Source organism: Apaloderma vittatum, unplaced genomic scaffold (assembly GCF_000703405.1).
Source record: "Apaloderma vittatum isolate BGI_N311 unplaced genomic scaffold, ASM70340v1 scaffold6805, whole genome shotgun sequence".
Lineage (NCBI taxonomy): Eukaryota > Metazoa > Chordata > Aves > Trogoniformes > Trogonidae > Apaloderma > Apaloderma vittatum.
This window is the reverse complement of record NW_009717549.1, coordinates 4,680-22,781: the sequence shown is the minus strand read 5'-3', so window position 1 is coordinate 22,781 and position 18,102 is coordinate 4,680. Positions and strand designations below refer to the sequence as shown.

The 18,102-nt window shown below is 45.6% G+C and overlaps 1 protein-coding gene across 1 annotated transcript in view; it reads right to left on the bottom strand.

Moving 5' to 3' along the window:
• IMMT (inner membrane protein, mitochondrial) overlaps window positions 1-17,850 on the bottom strand; it is a gene marked incomplete at its 5' end in the record, with an annotated part of 18,749 nt that extends 899 nt beyond the window's left edge. The window contains 13 exons of the mRNA XM_009869927.1: window positions 665-794; window positions 1,166-1,297; window positions 2,375-2,598; window positions 4,084-4,098; window positions 4,908-5,037; window positions 5,901-6,036; window positions 7,522-7,625; window positions 8,153-8,289; window positions 11,225-11,329; window positions 12,403-12,483; window positions 15,822-15,936; window positions 16,910-17,105; window positions 17,774-17,850. Coding sequence (XP_009868229.1) covers window positions 665-794; window positions 1,166-1,297; window positions 2,375-2,598; window positions 4,084-4,098; window positions 4,908-5,037; window positions 5,901-6,036; window positions 7,522-7,625; window positions 8,153-8,289; window positions 11,225-11,329; window positions 12,403-12,483; window positions 15,822-15,936; window positions 16,910-17,105; window positions 17,774-17,850 — 1,582 coding nt within the window. The remainder of the gene's footprint in view (window positions 1-664; window positions 795-1,165; window positions 1,298-2,374; window positions 2,599-4,083; window positions 4,099-4,907; window positions 5,038-5,900; window positions 6,037-7,521; window positions 7,626-8,152; window positions 8,290-11,224; window positions 11,330-12,402; window positions 12,484-15,821; window positions 15,937-16,909; window positions 17,106-17,773) is intronic.
• Between the last annotated feature and the right edge of the window lie 252 nt (window positions 17,851-18,102).

Below are 18,102 nucleotides of genomic sequence, written 5' to 3'. Positions count from 1 at the left end.
CCCACATCCCAGCAAGCCATCACGACTTGACACTGTTTAGTGGTGGATCTGACATTTCTGCATTAATGGCTGGACTCAATGGTCTTAAAGATCTTTTCCAATCTAAATGATTCTGACCTAGATGATTCTATGATATAAGTGGATTAAAGCTGGAGATGGGTCGGTTCAGATTGGACGTGAGGAGGAAGTTCTTCCCCATGAGGGTGGTGAGACCCTGGCACAGGTTGCCCAGAGAGGGGGTGGAAGCCCCATCCCTGGACGTTTTTAAGGCCAGGCTGGATGGGGCTCTGAGCAGCCTGATCTAGTGGGGGATGTCCCTGCCCATGGCAGGGGGTTGGATGTAGATGATCTTTAAAGTCCCTCCCAACCCTGACAATTCTATGATTCTATGAACACAAGCAGCAAAAGCCATCCCTCTAACCACCTTGCTTGCAAAAGCAGCCGCTCCCTCAGTGCTTGTTCTCAAAGCAAGTCTGTTCCACAATTTGGGATGGGAACAAGACGACAGATTTGGATTCCTGCAGCTGAAATCCACTGGCTGCTTGGCAGGGTGGCAAACCCAGGCACTACATGCCCAAGCCTGGGTTAAGGCACCCAGGTTTGCTTAATGGGCCTTGGGGAATCACAACTTTAGTCCTTAAAGAAACGTGGTTTCAGTGCTCACTCTCTACTGCTTGCTCAATTCCTTTCAGCCGGGCGTAGGCAGTGTTGATATCCAGCGTGAAGTTGTCGAGCTGTTCCTGAGTAAGGCGTCTGAATTGCATTTCTTGTTCACTGAGCTTCTCCGACAAGTTCTGAAACAGAGCGGAGTACTTAGACCAGAAACAGCTGGTAAATTACATTTCATTTTATTTTTAAGGTATGTTTCTATAAATCTGCTGTTCTTGCTAGGGACAATGCATGTAGTAAATACAATAAACCAATGAAAAGCTCTTTTAGGGTGAATTTAACAGTTACTGCACTTGTTACTGTCAAATTTTTTTTCCCTATAGCAAAAGCTTTTAAGTCTGAATAAAACCTATCTTCAAGATGAGCGGGGCTTCCCCTCCCCTGCCTGTGCTTCAGTCTCCTGGAAGCTGGTTCGTGTCTCTTGTCTCTTGCAAAGAGTGAGCTTTGCGAGGGTTCAAATACCCGCCTAGTTCTCCTGGGGTCTCTTCTCTCTTACCTGCTCAAATTCCACCTTGAGTTCCTGCTCCTGGATCTTAAGAACGTCTCGCAGATGGTCGGTGTGGGCAGCAGCCTGCCGCCGGAGCTGGGTCCTCATTTCACTCTCCATCACCTCTCGGACTTCTTCAACCTGTGCACACACGAGCAGGGGTCAGCGTCCTGCTCTCTTGCGACAGCTTGTCACACGCTGCGACCTTATCATCCACCAGAGATTACCAAGGGTACATTTTTATGGAAGTGGCATTAACAGAGTCCATGCTTTGTCTTTAAAAGCTGCCAAGCTCCATTTCTGTAGTTGGGCCTTCTCCTAAATATGTTAAAGAGGAGCTTCACAGTCCACAGTGCCAGTAACTGGTGGTTACTCACCAGGCACTTAATACACTGGGAAAATACAGTAACATGGCAAACTCGACACTCGTGTTTATAAACCAGCTTCTAAACTTACCAGACTGGACCTTTTCCATACATGCTGTAAGACTGCCTGAGTTAGACACGTTTAGTAAAACGGTATTGCCCCTTTTACCTGGCCTTGTGTAAAACAGCCACTCTGGGGAGTGCAGGTTTATTTACGAGCAGCTGAACTTTTTTTTTGTTTTCTGTTTTGTTTGGGGGTTTTGTAAAGGATTTTGTCATTTCCAATCTTCTGTTAAATGCAAAGATGACAGTTCATGCAACTTGAAGGAAGAGCTTTTCTAGATCGATGCCTGCTACTGCAGTGCTTTGAACTAATGGGCTGTGGGTGAATTCCCTCGTTCCCCTCATGTCAACGCAGTTTTCAACTAATGGCCAATGATTAATCTCATTTTCAGAGGCACGTGTGTGAAAACAGCAGGAGTACTTGGCATGAGTGTCTCCCTGCACTATGGTGTCTCAAAAGATAAAACCTCCAACGTCCAAATTCCTACATTTCTGAGTTGTGCTTCCTTCATGCCCAAAGTGGCATTACAATTCTGAGGAATTTTCATAGTTCTCTTGAAAGAAATCAAATCCCAAAGCATTGGCAAAGAGTGGAAGAACATGGAGATAGTTCCTCCATCCTGCCTCCAGGAGCTAGCTAGCCCTAAGATCTGACCCAGTATGGTCAAAGGTTTATTTTGACCCAGTAAACCTGATCTCAACCAGCAGACAGAAACATGAAAAAGCCACTCTAAACTCTTCTGTGGCTTTCAGGAGCCAGATCTAACCATGTGCGTTGGCGCCACTTTACCTTCTTCTCCTGTTCTAATTCAATCTCGCTTTTGTGATGCTCTAGCGCTTTGGCCACAGCTGCCTCAAACGCTTTTTTATCTTCCAGTTTCTGCTTCTCCAGGGCTGACTCGATGTGCTGCTGTTCCCTCACCCGCTGCTCCGCCAGCTCCTTGTTTAGCTGGTCGATGCGACGATGAGCGTGTGCAATGAGGGAATTTAAGTCGTCTGTGGACAGCTGGCCAGCTAGAGAAAACACGGGGCGTTAGAAAACGGCTGCCGCGGTGCTCGCCCACCTCCCGCCTGAGCACTCCGAGACTCCACGTGGCCAAGCAGCGAGCACGTGTTGTGAAAAGTTTCTCAACACTTCAAGCCCTTGACCTGTGCTAATGCCCACCCGGTACCGTTTTCTGAGCCACACCTACACGTACTTTCCATCTAGGAGATAAATTCTCTTTGTTACTTTGAAATTACAGCTATTATTTATGCTCTCATATCCATGCCCTTTTCTTGGTCTTTACACCACTGTGTATTTTTCCCTGTGCCAGCACACCAGGCAGCAGGATATGTAAAACCCCGGTGCTGAGCGATACCTCCAGCTGGGTACAAGCTCAGAAATTTGATCCTGAAAACATCGTGAGAGATGGGCAGAATTATCTTCTCTCCAGACCAACTGTTCCCAACCAGATTTTGTTCCCCAATTTGTATCTTTCAGGTCTGGCTACTCAAAGAGCAGCAGGGGTCACAACTACATCCTGTCTGCTAGGAATTTGTTATTTTTCTGCTGGGACCGGAGGAGGGGACAAGCTGTACCTGCAGCATTTGGAGATTTGATGACCTGAGAACAGCATCGACTCTGTTAAATGCTGCAGCTCATTTTGCACTGACTGCCAGCTAAATCACCTGGGTGGAAAACTGGGGACTACTGGGGAAAATGCTCCTGCAGGGTCCAAAGCAAGCAAAATTCCAGTCCTTCAGCCATCCTGCTGGCGAGTGCTGGAGAAAGGACGGGCAACGGGAGGGCTCGGCACAACGGGCGTGTCCAGTGGGGAAGCGGAGCAGCCCCACTGAGCTCAACTGTTAAACTGTTACAAACCAAAGGGAGTTTTACCACACTCCAGTTTGAAATTATGCTTCTTTGATCAAAAGGGGGAAAAAAGAAACGATCAACCTCATAATCAAAGAATGAATCAACAATTCTAATACCAATCATGAAGATTAAATTTGCAGTTAAGCTAACATCAAATTAAATTCGATTTTGGTGACGCAGCTTGGAGCAGGCCCAACGTGGCTTCCCAAGCACCCAAATACCGAGACGTTTCGGTGGCAGCAGCAGGAGCTGGAGTACCCTGCACCTCTCTGAGCCAGGACTGCTGCGAGATGGGCCTGCTTGAGGACAAACACTGTCATGCAGCTCGACTGGAATCAGTCAAAGTTTGTTTCTAATTGGAATCTCAGCAGAACATACCAACTGGCTTAAATTCAGAGAGAAAATTTATACCTGGCTTTCACAAGCACTGATCTGGGAAGTGCAGCTGGACAAAGAGTTTGTGGTTTGAATTAGACATGCAAAACTAGTGGAAAGGATGCCAAAGTGTACGTCAGCCTGAAGCGTTTTAGAAATGCAACATTCCACCCTTTTGTTGATACTGCCTGTAATTTAAAGTCATGTACCACACAAACATAAAAAAGGACAAAGAAAGAGACAACATTCGCAGGCCCAGAACTCACCTAGGTCAGTTATCTCTGCAACAGAAAGAGGAGAGGTTGGAAGAGTTAATGCACATTCACTATGGCAAGTCAGTCATGCAACAGTAAAACAGAAAACTAAGAGCTTCTTATCTAAAGTGAATTAAACAGGAGCCCAAGTCTTCAGGAATTCAGGAAGGACAGTATGTCGAGTACAAGTCTCTGTTACGAGCAAGGTGTAGCCCAAAACATCCCAACCACTAAGATCACCTTGGGAAACCCCCAGACCAATGTTGCGGTTTAGCCCAAGCAAGAAGTACCAGTTGGAAGTAGAAAAGTGCAACAGGACACTGACGTTTTAGTCAGACATTCCTAGATTCTTGTGAATCAGAAGCAGTTGGTTAAGAAACAGATTGCCAGGAGGCAGCGAGAGTCAGGGAGCCGGACAGGTCAGTCACGTGTACTTCAGCAGCTCACACCAGCATGAAATGGAGCATGTGGAACCTACCAGAAGGTTCCCTTCCCTCCCTCAAAGGGGCAGCAATCACAAACCCCAAGGTGTTTTCCCTTCACTCAGCATAGGGAAAGGCAGCTCCATCTCCAAGGTGCCTAAATAAATGTGTTTCTTCAAAACTAATATCCCAAAAGGAAACTCCATCAACGACTTAATTTGTTTTCCCCGTGTATACTGATTGGTTGTTTTTTAAACAAAACCTGACCATTCTAGAGATCTGGTACATTCACTTAGCTAGGAAGATGATTTCGTGGACGAAGGTCCACATAAGAAAGAGCACATTGTAATTCTTCTTAGTGCACTTCAAGAAAACTCAGGCAAGCCCGAAGTAACGCCCCAATGGGAGACTTACTCATCCCCTTCCAGCCCGGCTGCACGTCGGGGGTGATGCTGTCGAGCTCTCGCTGAAACTCCTCTCGAGCCGTAGCCACCAGCTCATGATACTGAGCTACTATCTTGGCCTCAGATTGTGCTGCCTGAACCTGTAACAAACAAAAATGAGATTTAGTTTCTTTTTCAAGGCAAGTACTGAAAACGGAGGCATACAGAATTTAAAGCCAGGCGCTGAGTTAGCAGCAAACACCACTACCCTCCAGCCCAACCAAAAGCAAGCTCACTCGGGGGAGAAAAAACCTCACCTTGTGATATCAAACCTCTCGCAGCCAATAATTATTTGCTGGAACTACCACTAATCCGTTTCCTCTCACAGGCACACTGTAACTAGACAGCCAGTCTGTAGCTTAGACAGGACCAAAAGAGTATCTTAAATTCAGTTTTTATCTTTAAGGATCTCTACCTCTTTTTCTCCGCTTACAGGTGTCACACAGGCCTAGTACGCTCATCTCGTGACAGCCGCCCACATCTCAGTTAATTCTGATGTTCCCACTATTGGGTTAAACTCACTCAAAACATACCTGATGAATTAGCAGCAGGTGCAAAGGGAGATAAATTTCACCTTTGCATTTCTTCCCCACTCTTCCAAGCTGTCAAGTGATGCACTCACCAAGTCACTGTAACGCACGTTGCTCCTGCTCTTCCCTAATCTCATGTTAAATTCCTCTTGGAATCCAAGGGAAAGAATTAGGTGTCACGCACAGAAAGGACGGACACCGATCAAGCTGAGTGGATGCTCTTTCGAGACAGAGCTGTAGTTCTCAAAGATCCTGTCATGTCTGATCACTGCTAGCGTAATCAGCTCAAAAAAGTGGGTCTAGCTGAAAAAGGATGGAATTCACACTTGAAAAATATTTAACGCACTGTGGAGGCTCTGGGAACGGGATGTCTGCACAAGCTGCCGAGCTGTCCCCACTCTCAAGGCACAACCAGACTGCAGAGGAGCCGTTACCTTTTTCACGACGTTGTCCAAGTCAACAATCATGTGATGAAGATTTTCTTCTGCAGCGATAATGTGAGATTTGGCTCCCGCGATCTGAGACTTCTTGGCGTTCTCGATTACGCCTTTCATCTTCTCTAACTCTTCTCTGAAAAGAGAAGCAGCTGCTAATTTTAATGCGTAGAGGCCTCACAACATAATCCCAACAGCAAGTTTGTCTGTAGTTACAGGAAGAACTACTCGATAACTCTACTGGTGCTTCCCATCTACCAGCTCTACAGCTAAGATGCTCTGATTATAGATTTTTATTTTTGCCCCACCTGAAACCTAAAGACATCAGTGTGTCTACTCCACATAAAATGAGAATTATTTAGGGTGCAATTAGTACTCAAGTCTTAGCTGGAGGGAGAAGATGAAAGAAAGTTCACTGAAAGGAGTTAGTGTTAGTAGAACAAAGTTAGTACTAGAAGGCAGATGTTTCCATCACGTAACAGCGTTATCAAGGAAATACTTTTAATATAGACGGCTTACTCTTGCAGAAGTGTTTTGGACATGGTGACTGGTGGAGGTAAATGAGGATGGGAGAAAATTTAGAGCTCTGTAAAGATAGATTTATTTATTTTTTGTAGTTAAGAACTGCTTTCCTCTAGCATAATTGGAAATCAAGGAAAAAATGAAAACGCGTTTCTTTGCCAAATCCATTCAAACCAATGTAGGTTTATAATGACCTCATTGGAATAAGGAGCAAGCTTTAAAATAAATAAGCAATTAAAAGCAAAGAGCAGCAGAGAACGAAAGCTTGCACGTCTGGGGTCTGTGTTAGCTTGGTTTTACCCTTTGAAACATCACATACACCTCCTAAGTATTTTAGTCAGCACAGCAACTTCAAAGATAATTTTTTAACTTCAAGATCGACCGTGCCACATCGAGGATGGTGTTGCCCTCTCAGCCTCAGAAGCATCAAAGTTTCCAGATTTATTTCTATCCTCATTACGAGGGCCACTTGGAAATATTTGTCCATCGTCTTATTTTTGCTGCTGTAATCCCTACGCCACGAGCCTGCACGCCAGACTCGCTGAACATCCACGTGGTTCACAAAGAACCTCGGGTTCTTTGAGTGCATTCTGGGACTCAAGTTTTTCTTGGACCTTAATAATTAAGTCTGACCTTAAAAGCTACTCTGCTGACACATGGAACTGCCAAATGATGCTCTTGGTTTAATTTTTCATTACAGCTAGAAGCCGCCAGCGACATTACTGACTCAATCCAGAGTGTGCAGTCACGGAGCCCTTACCATAGGTTTAATATTGACAACATTTTAAAAAAGAATACTAAAAGGATTATGGATTTCTTTTAATCTCACTCACATTTACTAACATACATGTAAGTAATAAGGAGACAAACATTTTTAGAAAGAACTGTCTCAGACTCTTTGGTACAGTGAAGCCTGTGGGCACAGGCACCACGAATTAAAATACTCATTAGCGTACGAAACCTTGTTCTGATTTGGCACAAACACGTCAGTTTGACACAAACGCTGGTACCTCTTAGCAACTCATCTAGTGTGTGCCAGCCCTCGCAGGGCTGACGACAAGTGCCCACTCGACAAGCCTTAAAACCAAAAGCAACTCACTTGGCTTTCAGAAGGGCGTCGGCGGCTTCGTCCACCGCTCTCCTCCGATCCTTCAGCGCTTCCTCCAGCGTGCGCCACTGCGATGACTTCTTCTCCCCGGCAGCCTGAGAAGCAGGTTCCTAGTTAGGGTCATTGCAATCACTAAACAAGAGTTCCAAAAAACAAAAGCCTGTAGAGATTCATCTTTTGCTGCAACATTCACTCAAACCAAGCAACATTCTTATGGTTTACCGACAGCACAGCTAGAAGCTTTAAGAATGATTTTTCTCTTCCAGAATTTTGTTTTTGTTTGATTCTTAATGTGGTTTTTTTCCACCTGAGCAGTGGCTGTTGCTAACTGTATCTAGGTGAAAAATGGGCTTTGGAATTAAAATACAATGAATTAAAATACAATGTGAAACCTATCAGTGGGTAAACTTCAACTTTTCTTCGGAGGAGTTTGGGGAAAAAAAATAAAAGCAAACCCACTGTGGTATCAACTACACATTTCACAAGGGGAAAGACTGGTTAAAACTGTGACAAAAGACACTGCAAGGAAAGCTTCCAACTTCATCTTTCATTTTGAAAAGCGTTGTTGAACACAATGGAAAAAAAAACAATAACAACAACAAAAAAATCCTTTATTTTGTACCTCAGAATTGTCCATGGCCTCCTTCAGTATTTGCGAATGGGCGTTCACTGCTTGCACTGCGGACTCCTGGGCAGTGATCGCCTGCAGGGTTACACGCGCTGTTGTGCTCAGGGCTCCTTCGAGAGTTGCTGCAAGGGCTGGGGAAAAAAAAATGAATTGACTGAATTAAACTATACAGGAAAGTGCCTTAGAATTAGTGAACTATGCTCTGCTTCTCGTTATGTTACTTTCTGTGGCCAAAAGGAGTTGGGTTTGGCCAGTTTGGGAACCACAGTTGCAGCCCTCAGAAGAAGAAAGGTCGCCAGAACACACTCCCGCGTTAGGAGCGCCGAGGTGCACGTCTGCGCTGCCAGCAATAAAGCTGCTCCGTGGAAGACCTGTACCACATTTCTGCAGGGGGTATTTTCCACCTTCATTCATTACAACGATTAGCGAGAGGAAACAAGTAAATTGTCCTATCTTCCGCAAAGAAGTTCTATTCCAAAAGCAGTTATTCTTCCTAGCCAAGAGGGTGGCATACTCAGCTGACTGTTCCCATTGGTATAGAAGCACAAATGAGCTATTAATTATTGAAGCAGGAATCAAAGTGGTTATCTAGAATTAATATTTATTTCTAAGTAGTGGAGTACGTAATTCCACCTTTCCAGTAAATACTCCTCTGGATTTTTTTTTCATCTTCGTTTCTTCCCTTGCAAAAAAAGCCTGTGTACAAAGCAAACAACTAACGCCGAGCCCCGTGTTTCTGTTCGTGTTGCTCTTCTGCACCACAAAGCTGGGAACAGAAGCAAGGGGCAGCAGAGCACAGCCAGCACGTCTGCTCCGTGCCTCGAGTCCAGGCCTGTACGTCCCTCTCAGCTCTGCTCTGCAACAACTGCCTGAGGCTCCAACTTTGGCCGAGGACCAGCGTGCTCAGAGGAAAGTCTGAGCATGGTCAAGGCATCTGCCAAGATCCCGTTTTACGGGCACAGCGGTCAGATGGGCAAACAGCAATATATACCACCTGCCAAAAAAAATGTATCTATTTCGCTGCCTTCCCCGGGACAAACCAGGAAAGGACCCAAAACTCCTGATTTAAATAATCGTGCTGCAGCCAAACTGAGACCAAACAACAGCCAAGAAGTATTTAAAAGTCTAACAAAACAAGGGGGGAAACAAAGCTCATTGTTCTGAGCAAGACAGAAGGAGGGCATGAGTTTTGGGATGCAGGAAAAGCCAGACCACCTCTCAGCTGGATAACAGGTCTGAGTTGGAACCCAGCAAGGAACTGTCATAGTTCCAAACTGAAACCTGCAGGGAACTCTTCACAGCACCTCGACACACTGTCCCTGAACCACTACTGCACAAGCTGAGGCAGCAGCTCTGTAGACAAGGACTTGAACCCAGGTCGACAGCCTGCTCTGGCAGCACAGTCCTGAGACCACGAACAGGGCTGCATCACACAAGAGCACGCGCTGCAGAGCAGAAGGAGGAATGATCTCCCTCTAATTGACACTTAGGAGACCACATCTGGAACACGGTGCCTCATGTTGAGAGCCTGAGTGTGAGAAAGGTACAAACACACCAGGGAGCGAACACTGGGGAGACACTGAGATGGTTATGGGATGGGAGCACACGACACAGACAAGCTGAGGGGTCTGGGCTTCTTCCAGCCTCAAGGAAAGAAGCTGAAGGGGTATCTCAGGTAACACCTTCCACACCCAAAGGAGCCTTACAGAAGAGACTGAACCGGACTTCTCAGAGGTGCCCAGAGAAAGGGCAAGAGGCAACAGATCCAAGTGCCAACAAGAGAAATTAATTGGTTGTGTTAAGTTCTCCATCACAAGAAGTGCCAGCAAAGCTGCTCGAGAGGTAGAACAATCTATCTGTCCTTGGAGAACTTCAAACCCCCAGGAGAGAAGGCCTTGAACAACCTTCCTGCGGAAGGATCATTATTTATACTTCTAGAAGTTGGTTTAACACTGGAACAGGCTTTCTAGAGAAGTGGGAAATGCATTAAGATGCATTTGGACAACGCCCTTAACAACATGCTTTAACTTTGGTCAACCATGACGTGGTGTCTCCTGGTCTGAGCTAAACAGAACCAATTCTGTCCAGTCATTTTACTTCTCAGCTCAGTCTCTTCGAAGAGGTTCAGTTTCTTCTGAAGTTTGCAGCACGGTTTTGCAGACAGTGCCTGCTACTAGCGGGGATAACGGCCTGATGTTTACAGCTACTGCCTGGGACTGGGATGCAGGAAGGTTCTTGCTTATACTCGTTCCCATAGTGACCAAGGGCACTGCTGGCTCTTGTGTGCCAACATCTGGAGTGCTGGGAAATAAAAGGGTCACAAGGAAGTAAAAAGTTGCACCTCTGGGGAGGAAAGGACAGGAGAGGTGACAAACAAGAGTATTCCATTCCATTCCATGTAAGTCACACTCAGTATAAAGCTGAGGGATCACAGGGGTTAGTCTCCTGCTCTACAGCCGGTGTGAGAGGAGGACTCTGTCCATCTTATGCCTTTCATCCTGATCCCGAATTCCCAAATCCAGCTCTTCTCTGCTGCTGAGCCTGAGGCTTCCCCGGTGCCACCTGCTCTGCAGCACCAGAGGGGGTTTATACTGGGGGGGGGAATTGGGTTCAATACCAGTTTTGTATGTATTTGTACATACCTTTATTTTTGTTATTTCCTTATTAGCATTATTGTTCTTTATTAAAGCTGTTTTAGTTTTATTTTCCAACTCTTAATTCTCTCTGCCTTATTCCCTCTCCATTCCCGTTTGGGGAGAGAGAAAGGTTAGAGAGCATCTGTCGGTGTTCAGTGGCCGGCCCAGCCCTGTTCTATTCCAATCCAACCTGCCCCAACTCCCCAAGCAGGGCAGGGGACTAGAGACCTTGGAGGTCCATTCCAACTCAAAATATTTCCATCATTCTTTGACTAACAGTTCCTCCTTAGTGAGTGGAAGAAGCTTCGACATCGCTCATGCCACCAGCACAACACAAGGACTACAACAACGAGGTGCACGAGCAACCTAAAGTCCAACAAGTCTTGTGTCCCGTACAACACGTACAGGAGAACTAACAGTATGGACGTACCCGCTATCTTCTCCTGCTCCTCTTTGTCTTGCTGGGCAAGCCGGGCCGCAACTTCTTCTGGTGACCGTTCTTTTACGGCACGGGAATCTTCAGGAGGTTCTTTACCTATTCAGAAGTAAAAAAGAGTTTGACTGTTCTGCAGAGTCCAAAACAGAATACAGATTACTTGTAGGGCATTAACTTTCTTTTCAAAACTGATTTTTACAGACTTTATAAATCTGACTTCTGCACAAAGTCATGCTGAAACTACCTCAAGCATTTTTATACCCTTAATTACAAAGGCCAGTCTCACACTTTCTTAAATTAAAGACAGTAGTGTAGATACCTCACATGCATCTGTAGATTTTAGATTGTCTAGTTACAAAAACACACAAGATCCAGAAGTAAAAGGCAAACCAAGAAATAAAATACACTTACAGAGCCAAGCTTAAAATTTAAGTATCTGTTCTTTTTCCAGTTCTCCTTTGTCATGCTTAAGAGTCCAGCCCAAATAACCATGATGAATCATAATTATACTCTACTCCCTAGCCTAAGGGTACTTAAAACACCTTAGGAGTGAGCCCTGACCTAAAGGAATTCTCTCAAGACCAACAGCAAGTCTGCACCTGAACTGAGGAGAAAGCCCACACCTCCCACCTCTCACGCTGACTCACCTCCCAGACTCACGCTGCAACAAAACCCATCAGGTCACATTTTAAAAACGCTGATGCTAACCCTGAAGATGTATTTACTTGTAGCTGGAATACATCTTATGAAATGTGTTCATGGATAAAGAAATCAATATAATCTCCTCTGCAAGAGGCTGTGCTATAGAAGCTGGTGTTTCTTGTTATGCTCAGCAATAAATGCAGTTTCCCCGCTTGGCCCTGGGCAGACACGTTCTTCTGAACCACAACCAGAGAGCCGCAGAGCAGAGGCGAACTGGACTCCACAAGTTCCAGTTCAGCATTAAGGTCAACTTCTCTCTTGTGTTCACATCTATGCCTGTCCCAGGTATCCACCTCAGCTTCTCAGTATGTTAAAAATCTATTACCAGAGCATGAAAGTTTCCTTCTGTGGAAGGCAAAAACAATCAGGCCTTTAAAAAAACAACAAATACCAACACAGAAGTAAGAATTAAGGCACTCGAAGCTCTAGGGTTTTGTTGTAATTCATCATGTTCATATGATCTTTTTCACCTTCTTCAGTCTCTATCCCCGGAGCTGGCACCGACATGGCCACACCTGTTGCAGAGATGATCTGTGCTGCAGCCTTGCCCGCTGTTAAGTACAGTTACAAAACAAAACCAGTTAGTATAGAAGAGCTGTAATGTAAGAACAGCCATACAAGACTTATTTTTTTTTCCTTTGCGCAATTATTTGGACACTGGTATTAATTCCAGAAAAAATTAGAATTTCACAGACAAATAGCAAGCAGGTATTACTTACACAGACACACACACACACACACACACGCAGAGCCATGAGAGACAAATATAAAAAGATGTCACAAGTGCTCCTCTCTAAACCAGTTCCATTTGATCTGGCTTTCCAGTAGCTCACTTATTATCCAAAATGAAGCTTCTTTCGCTTGCACGAAGAAGACGTAAATGGGCTCAGAGTGCAGCACTCAAAGCACTCCTCCTGCTGAGTCTCATGTCTCAAGTGTGCAAGGAGCCACTGAATCACAGAAGACCAGGTTGGAAGGGACCTCAAAGATCATCTGGTCCAACCTTTCTTGGCAAAAGCACGGTCTAGACAAGATGACCCAGCACCCTGTCCAGCTCAATCTTAAGTGTCCAGTGTTGGTGAATCCACCACTCTCGTGGGGAGATTATTCCAACGGCTGACTGTTCTCACTGGGAAAAGACTTTCTCTTGCATCTGACCAGTATGTCTCCAGTATCTCCTGTACCCATTAGCCATCGTCTTTTCCATGTGACTCCTTGTAAAAATGGAGTCTCCATCTTCTTTACAGCCACTGCAAATACTGGAACATGGTGATACGGTCTTCCCGAAGCCTTCTTTTCTCAAGACTGAACAAACCCTGCTTTCCCAGCCTTTCCTCACACAGCAGCTTCCTAGACCTCAGATCACCTTCACAGCCCTTCTCTAGACCTGCTCCAGCCTGCCCACATCTTCTCTGAAGAGCAGGGACCAAAAAGGAACACAGCATTCCAGGTGTGGCCTGTAGAGTGGGATAATGACTTCCTTATCTCTGGTGATGCCCTTGTGGATGTGACCCAGCAACCCCTTGGCTTTCTGTGCTGCAGCAAATGTTCACCCATATTGAGGTTGTTGTCCGCTGGGACCTCCAGCTCTCTTTCCACAGAGCTGCTCCCCAGCCAGGTAGATCCCAGCCTGTGCTGCACTCCTGGATCGTGTTTTCCCAGGTGCAAGACCTGACACTTGTCCTTGCTGAACTTCGTAAGGTGCTTCTTAGCTCACTCTTCCAACCTATCCAGGTCTTCTTGCAGGGTGCGTCTCCTTTTCCAGTGTCCACGTCATCTCGGTTTGGTATCATCCAGCAAGCTTCACTAATGTGTGCTTGATCCCATCATCCAGATCACTTATGAAGATATTAAACCACACTGAGCCCAGTATTGATCCCTGAGGGACCCCGTTTTTGACAGATTGCCAATTTGAGAAGGAGCTATGTTCAGCACTCTCCAGTCAGCCAGTTCCCATCACCGCACAGACCACTTCTCTGAATCATAACACACCAGTTTCTCTAGGAAGAGGCTGTGGGAAACCATGTCGAAAGCCTTGGAGAAATCCAGGTCGACAACGTCCACTGCTCAGCCCACCTCAACCAAGCCCGTCACTTTGTCGTAGAAGACAATCAGGTCTGTCAAGCATGATCAGCCCTTGGCCAATCTGTGCTGGCTTTTCCCAATCACACGCTCCATTTGGCTTGTGACAGCCCCCAGGAGGATTCAGTCCATGACTTTTCCAGGAACTGAAGTAAGATTGATGGGCCTGTAATTTCCTGGATCCTTCTTTAAGCCCTTCCTGTAAATTGAGGGTGATACTAGCCTTCCACCGGCTTTCTGGGATGTCCCCCAATCTCCACAGCTTCTCAAAGATTATGGACACTGGTCTCACAGCTCTTTCGGCACCCTGGGGTGGATAAGGGCTGCGGCCATCAGCTTGTAGGGGTCAGGGTCCTGTAACAGTTCACGCACCAACTCTTCCTTCCCTGATGGTGAGTCGGTGTTTGCATTAACTTGGGGTTTTGTTCCCAAGGCCTGGGGCCCAATGGCAAGTTTGCTCCTCTAAAAGTCCAAAATTGTTGATTTAGGACCAAACTCCTGCGTGCTCAGCGCGATCCCAAACTCCACAACCCTGTGATCACTGCAGCCAAAGCCATCCTTAACCGAGATATTCCAAAGCAGGTTTTCCTGGTCTGTGCGCAGCAAATCCAGCAGTGCCTCACTCCTGGCTGGCACATCTCTGGTCTGTAAGAGAAGGAAGTCCTCTACACATTTCAGGAACTCGATCGATGACCTGCGAGCTGCCGTATTTTCTTCCAACAACTGTCTAAGTAGAAGTCACCCATCTTGTTTTGACCTGAAGCTTGCTCAAGTGACCCAAGTATTGCTTCGCTGGCCTTACTGTCTTGGGGTCGGTATCAGATGTCTACTGTAGCATCCCCCATGGACACAACCCCTCTGATCTTGACCCAGAGCCACTCAATAGGGCTTCTACAATTGCTGCAGTTGACTTCTATACATTCAAAGTTCTCGTTAACATAGAGCACCACTCCTTCTTCCCTGTCTGTCTTTACAAAACAGCCTTTAGCCATTGTGATCCTCCACTCATGCGAGCCATCCCACCATGTTTCAGTTATTCCTATGATACCATCGCTTTCTGACAGGACACAAAGCTCCAGCTCCTCCCGTTTGCTCCCCAGGCTGCGTGCAACAGTATCCGTACGCTTGAGGTGGTTGGTCTTCTGGTCCACATCTTGGGAGGCAGCAAAGGAACATTTGTTACGGCTCCGGCTGGCCTGCGCCTCAGCTGGTGGCAATGGCATAAGCGTTGTCACTTTGGACTCACGCCACTGTGAGTACTCAGCGCTCCTTTCTGTGGTACCCACCGTGTGCTGCTGGTACAGGTTCTCCTTGCAGACCTCGCTTGTGGGTGCCTACAGCTGTTAAAGCTTTTGTTGGAATGCTGGAGTGGGGGACTGAAGCAGAGCCCTGCTTTTGCAGGTCACCAGGGTCCAAGGAACCTCATGCTCTGTGACCTCCACCACAGCAGCACAGTTCTGAAACCACCTATCTCCTTCTCAGTTCCTTTTAACTGTTTCCTGCAACTTGTCCACCTGACACAACAGATCATCAACCCGTGCTCGTCTTTTGTGGATATTTTGCAGTTACATTTTTTATGTCAAATTCCAAATGTTCTGTAAGTTAAATTTAAAAAAAAAAAAACAGCAAAAAAAATAGCTAAAGGCATTTTTCTCACGATTGAAAAGAAAATCACATTAATTCTAAGAATTAATAACATACTCATCTTCAACCACGCCAAAGGACTATCTTAATCTACCCTAGGATGTTTGACATAAGAGATGGTCAAGTCTTTTGTTTCTTTCTACATGACATTCCGTGAGGTTACCTTCTTTTTCCTCTGAAGGAGGAACAGCTTCTGGTTTGCTCAGCTGGGATTTGCTAGTGGGCTGTTTAGACTCTTTCATTACTTCCGCTACAGAGGAGATTTTCAGTGGACCTTGCTGTATCTTGAAAGACCAAAAATGAGAAATATCATCAGTTTTCCAAACGGCCTGTGTCTCACCAGTTCCATTCAAATGGAAAAGAGTATTTCCACATCCAGACGACTGTATCACAAAGCTAAATTTTGAGGTACACATGAAAACAGAGGTAAGGCCATGTAATTTTTTGCCTTGATTTTTAATTTATAAGAAATCCTTACAATTTTCAGCTGTCCAAAACTGAAGGTATAGTAGTGCCAGTTCTCACTACAAATATTCACCAAGGTAGGCATAAAAAAGCAAACAATTTCATGACCCAAACACTTCTGTGTGTTTGGAAAGACTGCATATAATGCAGAAACTATAAAAAAACCACAAGTACATGAAGGTCTGAAACAATTTCAGAAAGCAAATTTCAATTATTTCCTCATGGATATTATTTAGTCCATACAGGTATATCTTAAATTAATTCAGTTGACAATTCTCTTTATTTCAAATCTCTCAAGCACTTACTGTCAAAACAAGTTAGGCCATCAGTGGTCACTACCCAGCATTTGAGGCAGAGCCATGACTGGGCAGACAACAACTTATAAATATAAAATTATCTAATCCTGCAACATCACTAGCTACACTAAATCCCTAGTTACAGTAAACCAGCTGAATTTTGGTGTGTCACCTACCTCTCTCTTTCCATGACTTATTTGATTTTACGCAGAAGAGCTATTCAGTTAGGATCCTGCTACATTATTTTACTGTAAATGAAAATAAGAGTTTTACATCCCAGAGACCACAGTCACAAGATGATAACAGGAAAAGTTAGGCAGCACAAAGTAGCACCTCAGTTCACAATTCTTAAACCTTCTTAAGGATTCTTAAAAATTCTCAACTTAGTGTACGGCAAAATGAACTACACTTTGCAAACTGAGAGCAGGTGCTCTTTTAAAAAAAAAAAAAGAAAAAAGAAAAAATGACTAGGTGGGGGTGGGCGGGAAGCACTTACCGGTTTCTTCGGCATCGGGGCGCTGTAAGGTGCAGGACCAAGCGCCAGCTCAAAGAGTTTATCCGAGTAGGGCACAGCCTTCTCGACGCTCTCCCGGAATTGTGGATCATAGCTGGCGTACAGGACGGTTCCACCTACCCCTCCACCCACGAACAGGACACCCGCACCAATGATTTTGCCTACAGAAACACTGAGAGAGCGGAAAAAAAAGAGTAAAAGTTACATAAATTGTACTATAGGACAAACATCAAACGGTTTGTGAGTCTTTAACTTCCAGCTGGAGACAACCAGGCTGTTCCAGAAGCTCGCCAACAAAGCCAGCACCCACGGCAAATCACTTCCAGCACCAGCAAATCCCTGGTACTGTACCAGTTCACCAGTTTTAAATTTAAAAAGGGCAAACTTAGACTGGACAGAAGGAAGAAATTTTTTACAGTAAGAGTGGTCAAACACTGGCACAGGTTGCCCAGCGAGAAGGTAGATGCCTCGTCATTCAAGGTCAGGCTTGGTGGGGCTCTGAGCAACGTGATCTAGTGAGAGATGTCCCTGCTCACTGCAGGGGGGCTGGACTAGGTGACCTCTAAAAGTCCCTTCCAGCCTAAACCGCACTATGATTCTAGCCCAAAGACAAGACAGCAAACCACAACCTTCTTTCTAAATATTGATCATCTTGATTACCTTCATTTAAATGTGACTGAATCAAACAAGTAACGCCCCGTACCATGAGAAGAAGAGCTACTCAACAATAAAAAAAAAACATCTCTCCACTATCAAGCCGCTCTCACGTGAAACTAAGGAGCAGATTCTTGGCCAACGCAACAGAAGAACCAATTCCACCCTCCAAAACCTTCTACGCACCCAGACTCTCCCGAGTGCGTGGTGTATCCACGGCACAGTCGTAACGGACGGAGCGACGCTCTCCCACAGCGGCTGTTCTGCAAGGGGTGGAGGAGGAGAAAGTTAAGCAGTGACCACATTTCAACATCTCTTCCCCTCAGCAGCACCAGCACGATGTCCCGTGCACCCCTCGAAGGAAGGCAGCAGCTGGCACTAGAGCAGGGAGCAGGGACATCGGATTCTGCTCTCCCTCAACAAAGAAGAGACCTCTCTCATGTGCAGCTGGTAGGTTAAGGGCTTTTTAAGAAGTAATTAAACATTTTGAAAAACAAGAGTGGGGAAAAAACACC